Genomic DNA, 15,776 nt, shown 5'->3' with positions numbered 1-15,776 from the left:
ACAAACCAATCAATAAATAGAACATCAAAGCAGCTCTTGGGAAAATCATACACGATGTCCACCACGGTCTTGGATCCCATTTCCTTGCTCATAAAGCCACCCTTCCTGAGTTCCAGTTGGCAATGCATGTTTTAGTCTTTTTCTTACATCTTCAGCAGTAAGTCCTATCGTTTCTTTCTTGTTTTCTCATCCGATATGATGGATAGTGGTAGAGGAGTGATGGTCTGAAAGACACAGCTCCATTCATACCCTTTCTTCAGAAGGTACTTCAGGAAACTTCTAACACAGCTGCAAGCAGACCACCCTAATTCTCTCTCTTTTTTCCCCCTTGGCTGTTTGTGAGGTCTGATCTCAAGTGACTGTAAAAATAGCCTTTCCCATAAACAAAGTTAAACATCATAACTTTTAGCAATGCTAGGTTGGCTGATGAGAAAAGGAGCCTAAAATTAATATTACATAGAATATTATGTCATCCAGGATGCTGTTTATAAAAACTGTTTCCTGACTTTGACTGCTTGGGTAAGGATCAATTTAACATAAGTTGGCCATTTGGGAAATAAAACATCACTCTGTGTAGGTTGGGTGGCAGAGAGAGCCAAGAAGATTCCTTATTGCTAAGGAGCTTATTAGCACATCTTGCAGCATCTAGGAAGCAGCATTTTCCACTATTTTCATATAAGTAGTATAATATCAAGAAGAAATTAGGAAGAGGCTAAGGCACTTCACAAATGATTCAGGTAATGGCTTCATGCATATGACTATTAGTACTTCCAGCTTCCTGAAGCACCATATTTCTTAAAAGATAAATAAATATGCTATCTCCTTAGCCCACTTTAAATCTTATATTTTATTTATATCAGCAAATATGTTACTTTAATGGAGCCATTGTTTACCATCAATATAAACAATGAATCCATTTAGAATTAAATGATCTCTTTTTAAAAAAGTCTGAAGTTTACATAGTTCTAAGAATGTTTACGGGGACACATATGTACACAGATACAGAACTTATTTTCATTTTAAAAGCATGAATTAGATTTAGGAAATTACTTAGTTTTGAAATGGCTTCTAACTGGCATTTATTTATGACATTTCAAATATTGGTCAGAAGGTATCAGAAACAATGTGGCAAAGGAAGGAGAAGATGAATCATAGAAACCCAGGCAAAATTCTACATTTTTTTTTCCTGAAGAAAGGAAATATCTATCAGTTCATCAATTAGGTAACTTTTGTCTCGTATCACTGAATTCAAAAAATTTATCACCTTGATCTTTATATTATGAAATACTGAGTAATATAATGGTCTTCTCATTTCAGCAATTCTAAAGAGGACACAAAAAACAACTTGATGTTTATTTTTTATACCATCTCAATAATAAGAGAATGGTATTCTATTGAATTATAACCTAAGATAATATCATCTTCTCAACCAAGTACACTACTTCTGCGTGTTAAAAGACAATCCAGGGGATAAAGCTGGAAATTTTAGTTGAATCAACAGCCATCATTAAGCTGTCCTTAATGAAACTCATTTGCCTCGGTTGTGCTTGTTTTGTATTGATGCAAATACATATTCAGTATGGACAAATCAGAAAGTGGCTCTATCTTTGCTTTGCACGAGCTCGATGTCAAATCCAGGTTGGATTCTCTGGCAAATCTCTAGAGTGTGGATACTTACATAATTTCTGAACTTGATGACAATATTTACCCATTTAGTCAGTAAATATGAATTTTTCTGTCTCTTGTGTGCCAGGAAACAAAAGATAATCTTGTCTCAAGGACTTCATAGTCTGGTATTTCTCACAATTGTTTCTTTGCTAGTCAAGCTTAAGGCATTACACATTTTTGTCTCAGTAAGGTATACCCTGGGAGTGCAGCTGTAAGATGTCTTACTTTACATTTAAGTAATGTGTGATTCAGTACAGCAAAACACAATCCAATTCCCTTCTACGGCCTTTAACTTTGTTTGATATGACAGCATAGTTGAGGGGTACGTTTGGGTGAGGGCCCAGGGACCAAAGTAGAGACAAATTCCAAAATTCATAAGTGGCCTTCTCTGCATTTACGAACGAAATCTAGACCTGCTAATTCGATAGAAGTATGTGCCCAATTGGTAACTTGTAGTTCAATAAAACTCCAGGTTAGAGTTTTATAAGGAAATATGTATGCTCATCCTATGAAACACAAATTATGGTTTTATGTTTGTAATTAATGGATTCCCTGAAAGGCAATGCATGACTTCCCTGGTAGTTTTTTCACAGTATGAAAAGAACCTTAACAATTATACTCTAATGTGAGATTTTGCATGGAGGACAGACCAGTTACTCACCCTGACAAATGGTGATATGTAGGATCAGTTATTAACCACCTCTAACCTTCCGTCTAGAGAGACCATCATTATTTTCATTATATTTTAGTTCGGCTCTGAAGCATATAAGGGAAATGGGTGTCAAAATGGACAAAATGATGACCATATCTTATCTGAGATATGCCTTTTTCTCTTAAAACTCAATATTCTTATGTACTTACCATGGTAAAGTCTAACCATCTTAAGTAAAAAACATAGCTGGACTTGTATTTCATTATTTTCTTTTTAAATTGAAAAAAATGGTGGTGGGGGAGGCAACCATGGGGTTTCAGACCAAGGCTACTCGCAAAATACATATTTAAACAGTGGGAGAGGATTAGGAAACCTAATCCTGACCAGAAAGCTCTTTAAATTTGCTTCCACGTGGACACAGAGTTCATCATTTCCACTAGGATGCTATTGGAAAATGGAGAAAATTAGCAGTCAGCTTTGTGTTTCTTTTTAAACCAAGGTCTGGATTGAGTAATTCAGTGTAATGTAAGCCAATCACCTCTGAGCCAAGGACTCATCGAGGTCTGGTAAATTGTTTAAAGGGCTACCCCAGGACCATGGCCAAGGCACCACAGATGACCCCCCACCCACCTTGAGCTCTAGCAGGACCTGGCTTCTCCATGGTGCTCACAGGTAGTGGCCTGTTCAGCTCCCTCTCCCATCACTGCTAAGAGCTAACCGAGACCATACAGTAGGAGCACATTCTTACACTGGGGCAGGTAGGTGAAATGGACATTTTTGTGCAAAACTTTTGTAGAGGTGCAATCCAAGGTATATTTTTGGCCTAACTTTCCACTCTGAGAATGTTACATTTTCATGGCACTAAAAACAAAGATTAAAGTTAACTTTATTATTATTTGTCACATATGACACAAACAGAAGCATCACCTTCCAAAAAAAAAAAAAAAAAAAAGAGAGGAGGTATAAATGTTATTGAGATGCAATTATATACAATCTAAAAATTAATTGCCCGTCATCAAACTCATGGCATGCAGGTCTGAGTCAGCTAACTACTCCTCCACCCCCATCTCGTTGTTTTTTAACTGTTGAAGTTTTCCAGCAGGTACAGACTAATCCAAAATAAACCAGATCTTCTAAATGTAGACAGTGAAAATAATAAGATCTATTTTTCTTCTCAAATGGGATTTTCACACATTTTATTTTATTGTATACTCCAGCTCATCTCTTATATGTATGAGGTTTCTAAAGTGTTTTAAGTTTTACCATAGCTCTCAAAGAAAGCTATTAGTAAACAGACAATACAGATATATAGACAGCTCTGATTTTTCTTTTCCCTAGCAAATCACAGCATTGTCCTAAATTTTTCCCAGGATAATAGAGGAAAAGGAAGATAACACTGTCCACACCTATTCCTTTCTCAAACAGCATAAGACCCAGCTCCTATCTCAATTCTCAAGAAGCCAAACGAAGAAGCAGCAAGGCCCCAGTGTGCAGGGATAGCCTGAACCCCACCAGAGTGTCAGTGTGAAAAAGCTTTCATCCCCCAGTGGCCTACATGTTTGGGTTGCATGGAATAATATGAAATATTAAAAATTTAATTACTAATTAATTTCGCCAGCAGCTGCTCATGGTTTTTGCAAGCTAGAACAGGGTGCACAAGAAAACAGAAGATCCATGGCACCACAAGGCTCCACCCTGATTACACTGTCTCCAAGCCCTTGGGCCACATGAATTCCTAATAAAAAGCCTTCCATATAACACGCACACACCTGAAATACTTTCTCAGTTTGCCTCACAGACTATTGCTCTGTGAAAAGATCTTAGTGTAGGAGCCCAGGGACTGCAATTAAAGATGTGTTCATGTGACCAAACAGCATTTATGTTCTCAGTTTCCAAATAGACTAAGAAGTTACAGTAATTTTTAAATGTCTTAAATTAGGAAGAAAAATATGTCATTTAGAGGCTAAATAGCATTCAGGAAGGATGAGCTCAAAATCTTCAAAGATGCAAAGCTTTAAAGCAAGCTCTAGACACAAGCTAAAAATCAAAATGGAAAGAATTGAGTGAACGGGTACTTTGAGCCAACATCTTGTTTCTTGTAGCTCTAGAACAATGTTGCATCTCTGCAAAAGGGAAGTAATTGTAGCTACCATGCTGATTTTAGAAATAAAGGAAAGGAAGCTCAGCCAGGTGATATGATACTTCACACAAATGAAGTTCTTCCTAGAGATGTATCCACATGGAATTGAGAAGACAGTAGTCTTCTGGCAAATTTGGAGCCTAAACTATCAAACTATGTCCAACCCTAACCTTATGCCCAAAATCTCTAATAGATTTTCATACTAGCATAAATGAGGACAGTGAAATCCCATTTGATCAATTTAAAAGCAACTTGATTCAAAAGTTACTAAAGCCCCAGTTATCATGAACTATGAATATAAAATATCTTGAAAATTCTTCCAGGAGATCCTAGGGACCAGCTCCAACACTACCAAATTCCTTGTGGGAAAAAGATAGCTTTTTTTTTTTTTTAAGATTTTTATTTATTTATTCATGACAGACAGACAGACACACACACACACAGAGGCAGAGACATGGGCAGAGGGAGAAGCAGGCTCCATGCAGGCAACCTGACGTGGGACTCGATCCCAGGTCTCCAGGATCACACCCCAGACCAAAGGCGATGCTAAACCGCTGGGCCACTGGGGCTGCCAGGAAAAAGATAGCTTTATACTAGGAATGAGAAAACCAGCACTCTAGCTCTGACTCTGCCAAGAAAAGCGAAGATGAACGTTCATGATTTATCCTTTGTCATCTAAGAAATTGACAGAATTGCAATTGATCCCCTGCATAGCTGCACTTCTTCCAAGAAATGAAATGGGTGAGGTCTATGGGTGAAGTCTAGATATATACTAATTCACAGATGCTATATATGGTCATAAATTTTCTGTTTACCTTTGAAGTATGCTTTTTATCTACTCCTTTGTTATGTTTCCAAGACATAATTTTAGGGAAAGTATCACAAAAGAGAGACACTGTGGAATAAACTAATTGAGATGCTAAAAAGAACCAAATTGTCCCTTGGTTGTTGTTATCATCCACATGAGAACCATTATACCATGGTTCAGGAAAAATAGAATCATTCATCTTGCTTCTAACGGAGCCCCATTGAACAATATTCTTTCCCTCTCTGGGGAAAAACTTTCCTTCTGTAAAGTAAGTGTTTGGCTACCTGACCTCAAAAGCTCACTTAAGCTCAGAATCTCTGTGATGCATACTGGGTCTGTGATTGACCCCATAACCACCTCTGACCTTCTTACATCTGTTCTTCTAAAACCATTTCCTAATACACACATTTTAAAATGACTAGAAATTTTAGTTTCAAACACTAAGATGGATTAATTGCATTAACTCTGTGCAGTGTCACAAATGTGTATTTTTATATTATAAAACTTATTTAAAACATTATCCCCAATCCCACTATAGTCAGATAGTCAGATGCAGTATTGTGACAAGCCCCACCTCCCGGCCACTACCCCCTAGTCACTACCCCGGGCCACTACCACCACTGCCCATTCCTCCTTTTACTATGAGTTCTTGGGCATCAAAAGGGCTACCTAGGAATTAAGTATGTATGATTTCTTCATCTGCCATTCTCCTTTGTATTTCACATATCCTATATGTCACAAAGGACATAATGCATTCTTCAAACAAGGCATTCACTTTCAGCATCCCTTGACATCCCTCATTCTTGTTTTCCTGGTACTCTGAATCCTACAGCCTTCCCATGACATATGCAGCCAAGTAAACTCCAATGCTACTTGGTCTATGAAGTCCGCCCCACTAGGGAAGTGTCCCTAGAAGGTATAAAGTATAATGCTGAAATTCCTATTTTTGATTTTTCAACAATTTCAACACCTGATGAGTCACATGATAATGTCAAGTAGCACACAGAAGTGCTTCAGTGTCCATTTGCATTGCTTGAGTGCTTGTCTCTTCTCTAAGACTAAGAATTACTCTAGAGCAAGGACATGTTGATACTGATCTTGATATTTCCAATACCTAATCCACAGTGTGACCTCAATAAATGTTAGGTGAGTGAATGGATATGTGGAATTAAGCCAAATTTCCCAAATTAAAAACTAGATAAATAAGCACACAGATTTAAAGTTAGGAAATCTGAGAGCGTGAAATATTTCTTTGGGAAAAGGAGGAAAATGCCCCATAAAATATATTTTCAAGGGCTCATTTTTTAAAAAGTTATTTGAATAGAGCGCCTTTGGACCTCTCATTCTGCAAATATTCCACACAAATCATCATTTTCCCTTAGATCCATGAGTCAAAGCAGCCTTACAAAGGTGATTCAGAATTGGGCTTGGGTAAGCATACAACACATGCTTAAATAATGAGAAATCATAGACCTGCTCGCTTACTTTAAGTATTCAGGTGACTCAACAGATTTTGCAATTTGCTTTGGATCAAAAATGGAAACATCAAAGTTGGGCATTAACAGTCTGCATTTCTAGGACTTTCCAAGTACCTTTTAATTACAACACAACACAGTCTCCTGCAGACATCATCTTCTCTTGGCACATTTTTTTTTAATATTTTAAGCGTGTGATTATTGTTCTCACAGCATATAATTATGTTAACCAATAAATACTAACACATCTAATTCAGTTCCACCAGAGTGAAGGTAATTCAGAGGAATGAGATATACCTCCCAATTAACTCTTGCTTTCCGAAATCAGAATAATAAAAAAATAGGAAGGATTACTCTTTAACTTCTGAATGGAATAGGCATATTGAAAGTAGATTTTCTCCTAATCCTCAACTTCTTTTTAAGGGTTACTATTATTAAAGCTTTTTTAACCTTCTAAAAGTTTTATTTTTCATGAAAAGGCCATATTTAAAGGATACTGTTACTCATATGACTGATTTCATAGTTTTGCCATTGGTTAAAAAAAAAAAGGCATAAAAAAAAGAATAACAACAACAAAAATCCTGGCATCCTCGATGTTGATCTAGAACTTAAAACCAAACATAAAAATGTCAAGGTCCACCTGGGCCCACACTGTAGTCCTATGTCCTGAGACCCATCTGCCATATCTTAAGTTTTCCTCATCCACACACTATGCATACCCTCCTCTGTATCTTACTCAAGTGAGAACACATGTGGAACTACTCTACAATCAGTAAAGTGTTGTCCAGACATCAGTGATTATGAGTTTGTGTGCACAGTAAGATAGCTCAAACAAAAATGGAGCTGCTGAATAACCCATTAAAATACAGTGATTTATGGGAGGCATGCACAGACACAGCCTTAAAGAATGAAAGCTATATTAAGCAAAAACCTCTAAGCAGAACCATTATATATAGCAAGTATAAGAATTTAAGGGATTCAAAAACAAAGACTAAAGAAAAGTCCTATTACAAAAAGGGGGTGGGTTCAGTGTGGTGGGGTATAGAAGTATTTGAGCATAGGACAGGTGAGTCCAGCTGTAAAGTCAGTGGTCTCGCCATGAGACACTGGGCTTGAGGTATTAGTTAGGTACAATTGGAAAAATGTTTAACATCAAATAATGGCCAGGAGCCATGTAATAAGCAAGGCTTGTTGAAGAATCATTCTCAGACTTGGGTGCATCTTCCTGTATCTTTCCAGACTTGGTCTTGTTTCTATGTTCCTGTTTTTGTTTTCTTCTTGAATGAATTTTAATTTTCCCTTTCTTGAGAACCTTCAACTATTGTCTTTATAAAAGGCAGGCAGAGTGTTAATCTGGCATTCACACATGTCCACAGGTTCTCAGTAGGCAACCTTGTGGTCCTAGAGCCCACTTTGAGCCTTCAATGACCTCATCCATGGCCACCCAGATGCTTGCAGCTCCCTGAATGTACCCTGGACCTTCCTGGCTTACAGTTCAGATGGTTTTCCCCTCTGGTCCCCAACACTGCAATGCCACCCCCACCCCTCCAGCTGAACATGCACGGTCTTTGATAAACCTTCTCAGGGCCTGCCACTTTCACGGGCTCCTACCAGATCTGCCATAGGTTAACTTCTAAAATCATGGGCTCTTGGAAGATGGTAGTGTGGTTCTCTTTTTCTCTCTTTCAACTGCTCACCTATGTTCTCCCAACAGTTCCCCCAAAAGATCATAGCGTCTGCTGCCTATCTGCTGCTCAGTGCATGTTTACAGAACTTAAGTGCATTTTCACTTTTGTTACTGGCAGGCCTGCTAAAGCCAAGACAGCTGAGGAACAACCAAGCTCTAGTGTTTTGCCTTGTGCCCCTACATGGCTGATGGCCCCATTATCTGTCTAGAAAAGGTAATGGGAATATGTCTAATGAGGAAAGCACTGCCCCTGTATGTGTGAAAATGAGTGACAACGGAGAGGCAGGACTGGTTTTTAGTTTGTGAAGGAGACCACTGTGAATAGCGGAGCTGCTGCTCAAGAACCAGAGCGAGCCTCAGCACACCGGATGCACTGCCACATAGTCAAGCAAACAGCACAGGAGTCAAACAACTGTGATGGCAGTGCCAATCCCATGTCTGCACCTAGAGTTCTGCTGGCTGTCTTCTGAGGACTCAGAAGCCCTGAAAGAGATTTGTCATCACCTTCTTGAGACCCAAGAGAGGCACAATGATGGACAGCAGTGAAAGATCAGCTTCCGCAGTATAGACAATAAAGTAAGCGGCAGAGAAATAGCCAAGCACCAAAGTAAGCAGAAGAATGCGCAGAAGAGCTAATAGCAGGTCTCCGTTTGCAGATACTAATTGCTATCACTAACTCTGGCAAGATGGAGGAGAAATCTATTATTTCCAAAGTGTTGATGCCAGTATAAGCTGTTCACAACCTCTGGAAAGAAAAATAAAAGAAGTGGTCATGCTCCTCAATGTAGAAACCATACCCTGAGGCATCTGAGACAGGAAAAGAGCTCCAAAGAAAATGGACATGAACATGTCCCTCAAACCATTATTCACACAAACAACCAAAAAATGGAAGCTACCTCAATACCCGACCTAAAGGATTTCTTTACAGAAGACGTAGCCTCCTCACCTTAACCTGAACATAGCCATGCTCAATTGTATTTGTGAAGACTATACCAGCAAATAACAAAATAACCCTCACAGGGAAAGCCAGGAAAAGTACAGGGCAATAAAATAAGAAAAGGTTTAATTTTCACAACATTTTTATATAACATTCTTGGGTTCTTTGAAAAAAAAAAAAACACTAGTAAATTCAATTGAACACGTTTCTGGCAACTAACATACATTGATATTAAAAAAAAAAAAAGAAGAAGAAGAAGAACGTATAACATTGAGTCTGAGAAGATCAAAAAGAACAGAAGGGTAACCAGACTTAGCCTGTTGTCTCAGGTCACCGTGGAGGCCCTGTGCCTAGCAGTGTGGGGACATTTACAGGAGGCTCTTACCTGTGGGGGCCGAGGCTTGTAGGGGGAGCTGCACTCAAGGTCTGCTAAGATGCTGGTCAGTGAGTCTATCTCAGCATCCAGGCTAGAACGTCTCTCTTCGAGGGTCTTGCCTCCAGGGTTTCCCTGCTAGGAGCAATGGAGACATGTTATTCCAAAAAGAAAAAAAAAAAATCTCCAGTTTCTAGTGATACCAGTCTGCGTGCAAATCTCTCAAGTGACAGTGTGGCTTTGTCCAAGCTTTTCTGCACTTCGTTTATTTTAGCTTTTACAAAATCTGGAGTAGAATAATCCTGTTTTGACAAATAAGAAAACTGAAAGATATGAAGTGATTTGCCTAAAATCACACACATTAGAGGCTGTTTTTTTTTTTTTTTTTTATGAGTATACAAAGTAAAAGGAAATAAATGTTTCCACCCCTGTGCTTAAGGAGCAGATCCAACTGGGGAGATATTACAAGGGCTTTGCGTGCAGAAACCATCACACAGAATGACAGCATTTGAGTTGGAGCTGGAAGGGGCATGGGCAGGAGATTGATGGTCTAGGAAGAGGAAGCAGCAGGTTAAGTGTGGGTATTAGATGTGTCTGTGAGAGAGACGCACTGCATCCCAAGCAATACACCTTCAAAGTGCACCAGAATGCATCTGCTCAGAGTTCTGGCCAAGGAGCTGCAGAGAAAGCCTGTGGCTGTGGTCACTGATTATGAAGCTAGAGATCTCCAGATTTCACATGCATATGCCAATACCCCATGTTATCACAAGCACCAACTTCCACCTATACTCGGAAGCAGAGAGGGTGAGTAAAGGGCAAGACACTGTCACAAGGGCATTCCCAGGAATCGTGAGCAGGCTTGGGGAAAACAAGCAAACAGTTTGCCTAGAGCTTAAGGCCAGAACACAAAAAGTGAGATGGTCCTAAGATTTGGAAGCAGGGTGAGTTAAAATAGTCTTTTAAGGTGACAAAGTAATACTGATCGTGGACTGTATTGAGAGTGTCTCTTATGATTCCAACAAGAAATCAAAGTGTATCTATCTATAGCGAGACCCAATCAAAATGAAAGGGAAACTAATATAATCTAATCAACTCTGTTGAACTGTCTAAGGCCATTAAATATCAGGATAGTGTGTGAAGGTGTTTAGAAAAAGCATTAGCCAAGAAACCAGAATATCCTCAGCAACGACAAAAACAGGGTCCCTTGACAAGCTAGCATAAAATCTTCTAATTCTCGAAGTAAATGTATCTGGTTAGTGAGTATGATTCATCGGGTAAGGATAGTATAACAGTATTGCCTATTAATACCACTAGTTCTTTTTCCTCTAGGTAGCTTGCTCACCAACCCACCATTCCTGAGTCCTGGAACTTAAATTTAAGTCTCTGCAGAAAACAGATCTAATAGGATCCGGTGTGTCTCTCAGTCTCTTGTGAATTTAGTCTATGTTGAGTTCATCCGTCTGGACCTGACCTGTCCCAGGCACAATGATAACATCAGCATCTATGAAGTCATGGCCCAGCCCCATAGAGCCAGACCCAGACCATTGTCTGCCCAGAGGCAGTGGCATGCTTACTTGTGAACCCTGTTTGAATATGAGTATCATTGATCCCATCCTATCTAAAGCAGCCTCCTTGTCATTTTCTGATTCTGAATGTATTTCCATGACCCTTGTATGGCACTCTGACCCTTCACATCGTTTTGTGTATTTTCTCATCTCTATCATTGTCTAACCTTACCTTTTATATGCATTTGGCTGTCTATTGTCTGTCTACCCAGGAAAACAAGTGCTTCACGATGACAGGACTTTGTCTATTTTGCTCCTTGCTATTTACCCAAAGTCTTGCTCAGTCCCTGATCCATGGAAGTGTTCAATAAATTCTTTAAGTAAATGAATGAGTAAGACAGACTCGCCCATAGGTCCAGCCAGCAACCTTTTTTATATCCGCATCTTTCGGGTGAACACATCTAGAGATACAACAGGAGCACTGGATGTTCCAGTACCTAGAAAATAGAATAGGTTCAAGAAAGGGACTCACTGTCCCAGGGTGCATGTCTGTGCACACCTGCATGTGCCTATAAAGTCCATGCTGTATGGCCCAGATTTGTAGGTTGCCTTTGAGAAAACTGAGAGATTCTCCTCTGCTCTCTTGCCATAGCCAAAAACAGAAAGCAATATAATAGCCGGTGGGCTGTATTTTCTCAGAGTCTGAATTTCCAATGCGGTTGAGTTCTACACAGCCCATAGTCTCTATCCTAGGAAGATATGTTTTCAGAGTGCTAATCCCTCTACCAGAGGTGATCTCATCTTTATTGCCTGGAGCAGTAATAACTATAAAATATGGTGGCATTATAAAGAATAAAATCCTTTTAACGTTTAACATTCATGTGAACATTCTGGGGGATGGATCCCGGTACAACATGGAAAGATGGGACATTGGTGTTTGGGAAGGCATCTGAGAACTACATGAATATAATTCTCCTACATGTATTTCCATATTGTTGCAGACAGCATAATATATTGGTAAGAGTGGGGGATTGGTTAAAATCCTCTCTGGGGGGCAGCCCCAGTGGTGCAGTGGTTTAGCACTGCTTGCAGCCAGGGGTGTGATCCTGGGGACCCTGGATCGAGTCCCACGTCGGGCTCCCAGCATGGAGCCCGCTTCTCCCTCTGCCTGTGTCTCTGCCTCTCTCTCTCTCTCTCTCTCTCTCTGTGTGTGTGTGTTTGTGTGTCTCATTTAATAAATAAAAAATCTTAAAAAAAAAATTCCTCTCTGGGCCATAGTGTCCTCCCCCTCACCTGCCCTACCTAAGCCAGAGGGATGTTATGAGATTCAGATAAGGAAATGGATGGGAAAATACTGTGTAAATTGTAAAGTGCCATAATTATGATCATTTTCTTAAATAGCATTAATTATAGTAACCAGTAACTATAAATTGATATGAATAATATAGCTATTGTTAATTATTCTTCTTCTTAAAGGGAGCATCATTCATTAAGTGTCCCCTTGGGGTATCAGTAAAGAGATAGAATTTAATCAGGTCTTCAACATCTATACTGGAGTAGAAAGTACATCAACTGCCCATGCTCTAGGTACTGGGATATCTAACCACAGAGACTCAAAAGTCACAGAATTATCCTGAACTATACAATAAAACAAGTAATTACAGTGCTTAACCAGCCTACATGTAAGGCTTCGGTTGGTATCCGGCCTCCTCCTCTCTTCCCTCCAAGTTGGGACTACTCCCCATCTTTAGTTTCCAGCCCAATGCTGGAGGATTATGCATCAGTACCCCCAGCACCTTGCTGCCCTGACTGACCTCTGCTGCCATATTTCAGCCCCCATTACAGATGAGAACAGGTCTCTTCCTCACTGCTGCATCTCTATTTTATGCCTCAGTTCAGATCATGGAAGTCCTGACACATCTAACCCCAGGGCTCCTCTTGGTCCTCTCCTGTAGGGAGAACCTAGAGATGCAGGCACCATCTGGCTACACTCAACGCTTTATACTCGACTTATAACCAACTCACAGAATGGTACTCACTGAGCAACATATCTTCCTAACTTCCTATCACTGCAGCCTTACCATCACCTATGCAGGGAACAGTAACACTGAGTGAGATTCTCCTGGCACTTTGCTTAAAATGCTTTTTCTAGATTCTACACGACCTCCTGTAAAGCGGTCACTGTAATACTAACAATTCTCATGCTTTTCCATCACAACTAGAGAGATTCCCATGTCTTAGCCCAGTTTCTGCCAGAAAATGAGGCCTGAGACAAAATCGGGGGTGTCAATTATTTGGGGAATGACTCTCAGAAAACAGGACTGGGGGCTGGAAGATTTAAGCAGAGGAGGAGGGAAGGTCAAATCAAAGATGTGTTCCTGAGCTGGCCAGTGTGGTGCGCGACTAGGACTCCCCGCTCCTGGGGTGGGGGTGGGGTGAGGGGTTCTGAGGAGCCCCGTGAAGCATGCCTTGGGTCTCCCCACCTAAGGCCTGTGGGTTATAAACTGCACCGTACTCATCTCAAGACATAGGATGGTGGCCGAAAATCTTCAGGACAGAAAGTGAGAAACAAGTACTGCAGTGGAGGCAAGGTGCTGCTAGGTCACGCCCAAGCAGAGGTGGTCAATGGGGCCGTAGCTGGTATGTGCCGGTGAGAAGAGAGGCTGGATACCAATGGTGTCAGTGACTGTGTCCTTTCACTAAGAGCTATAAAACCCCCGTGAGTAAGCCATCTATAAGATACTATTTTCTATGTTTATTTCCATTCATTCAATAAAAATGCATGTGACAAAAGCTCACCAAACCACAATTGGTGCTTATTATAACTTGGAAAATCATACTTCTTAGCGCCACTAGCAGAATTATAGGGTGATGGCTTCCCCACTGCAAATATGTAAGAACAGATTTTAAAGCAGACTCCAGGAGTACCTGGGTGGCTAAGTGGCAAAGCATCTCCCTTTGGCTCAAGTCATGATCCCGGGGTCCTGGGATCAAGGCTCCTGGGGAACCTCTGTCTCTCTCTCCAATGAATAAAAACAAACAAACAAAACAACAACAACAAAACCCCACACATATAAAGCAGAGTCCAGAGCCAAAGTGTATAGCATGTAAGGAAGGCTATTTCCAAGAGTCCAACTTTAAATGGGTTTTGGTCCATAAACCACTTATCCACTAACTATAGGTGATAGACAAGGAGTCATAAACAGTATTGAGTTAGGAAAGGGTATTCACTTGTATTTATTCATTCTCTATATCCAAATGTCTGTATTAAAAAAATTAAACTCACAGGAAAGTTGAATTGGTAGTAAAATTAACTCCACCCACACATCTTTCCCCTAGATTGATCAGTAGCCAGTACTTTGCCATACTTACTTGCTCTCACACACTCTCTCGTAACAAATACATTTATTTATTCCATTTGTTCTCATAGTTAAACCATTTGAAAGAAGTTGCAGAAACTTCCCTTCTATATACTTCAGCTCACATCTCCTAAGAACTTATACCATGATCACGCCAGGAACTGTAACACTGGTGTGGAACTTTTTTTTTTTTTTTTTTTTTTTTTTTAAAGCAGGCATCACACTGAGTCCAACACAGGGCTTGAACCTAGCAACTCTGAGGTCAAGACCTGAGCTAAGATCAAGAGTCAGATGCTCAACCAACTGAGCCACTCAGGTGCCCCAGGGTGTGGAACTTGCTATTGTGCACGCATGCGCACATTCACCAGCAATCACAGGAATGTCCTTTTATTTATTGTTGTTATTTTCTATCTGGAATCCAATCAAAGATCACACATTGAGAAGACAGGTCTTTTAGGCTTTCCCCACCCTGCCCGCCACCTATTTTTGTATTTCATGAAACTGACTTGAAGAATTCAGGCCAGGTGTCTTATAAAAAGTTCAACAATCTTGCTTTGTCTGATGATTAGACTTGGATAAAAACAAGTTGGGCAAGAATATTATGTGCACGATGCTGTGTCTTTCCCACTGCATCACATCAAAAAGCTCAGGAAGGCAGTTTGGTTCGGTTTATTGGTATCAAATTTGATGACTTGATTAATGTGGTGTCCACCAGATTTCTTCATTGTAAAGGTTGCTCTCTTCCCTTTTAAATCAATAAATTATCTGTGAGGTGACACTTTAAAACTGTGGTGTTATTCTGCTCATCAAGAACCTTTCCCCCAAAGGCCTTAGCATCCAGAGATGGTCCTCGCCTGAATTGATGATTGCATTGGTGGCTGCAAAATGAGGACAGTGTTCATTATTAATGAATGGAAATAAGTGCATTCTGCTTAGCATTTTAACAAGTTACTTGTTAAGTATAAGTATTCATTTCCGTTTTGAGGTAGGGGAGCAGAACAAACTGCAATGTCTTCTGCTATGAAAAAACATCAGGAACCGCCTGATCAAATCAACATTATTAAAAAGAGAGTTCATATTCAGGCTGTTAAGAGAAACTTAACAAAAGGATCAAAAGGGGAATGGTCTAGTTAATTAAGAACCATTGTCTGCCCTAGGAAGTTTACTTCCTA

General features: G+C 40.0%; 1 protein-coding gene across 15 annotated transcripts in view; it reads right to left on the bottom strand.

Annotated features, from left to right (window-relative positions):
- LOC112645817 (LIM domain containing preferred translocation partner in lipoma) overlaps positions 1 to 15,776 on the bottom strand; it is a 670,895-nt gene that overhangs the window by 332,109 nt on the left and 323,010 nt on the right. For 12 of the 15 annotated variants that reach the window (XM_035710426.2, XM_049105701.1, XM_049105702.1 and 9 more), the window contains one exon: positions 9,753 to 9,878. In XM_035710426.2, coding sequence (XP_035566319.1) covers positions 9,753 to 9,878 — 126 coding nt within the window. The remainder of the gene's footprint in view (positions 1 to 9,752; positions 9,879 to 15,776) is intronic. The other 3 variants (XM_049105703.1, XM_049105698.1, XM_025425338.3) reach the window with 1 other exon arrangement.

The sequence above is a fragment of the Canis lupus genome, chromosome 34, assembly GCF_003254725.2.
Source record: "Canis lupus dingo isolate Sandy chromosome 34, ASM325472v2, whole genome shotgun sequence".
Taxonomy (NCBI): Eukaryota; Metazoa; Chordata; class Mammalia; order Carnivora; family Canidae; genus Canis; species Canis lupus.
This window is presented reverse-complemented; position numbering and strand designations above follow the sequence as displayed.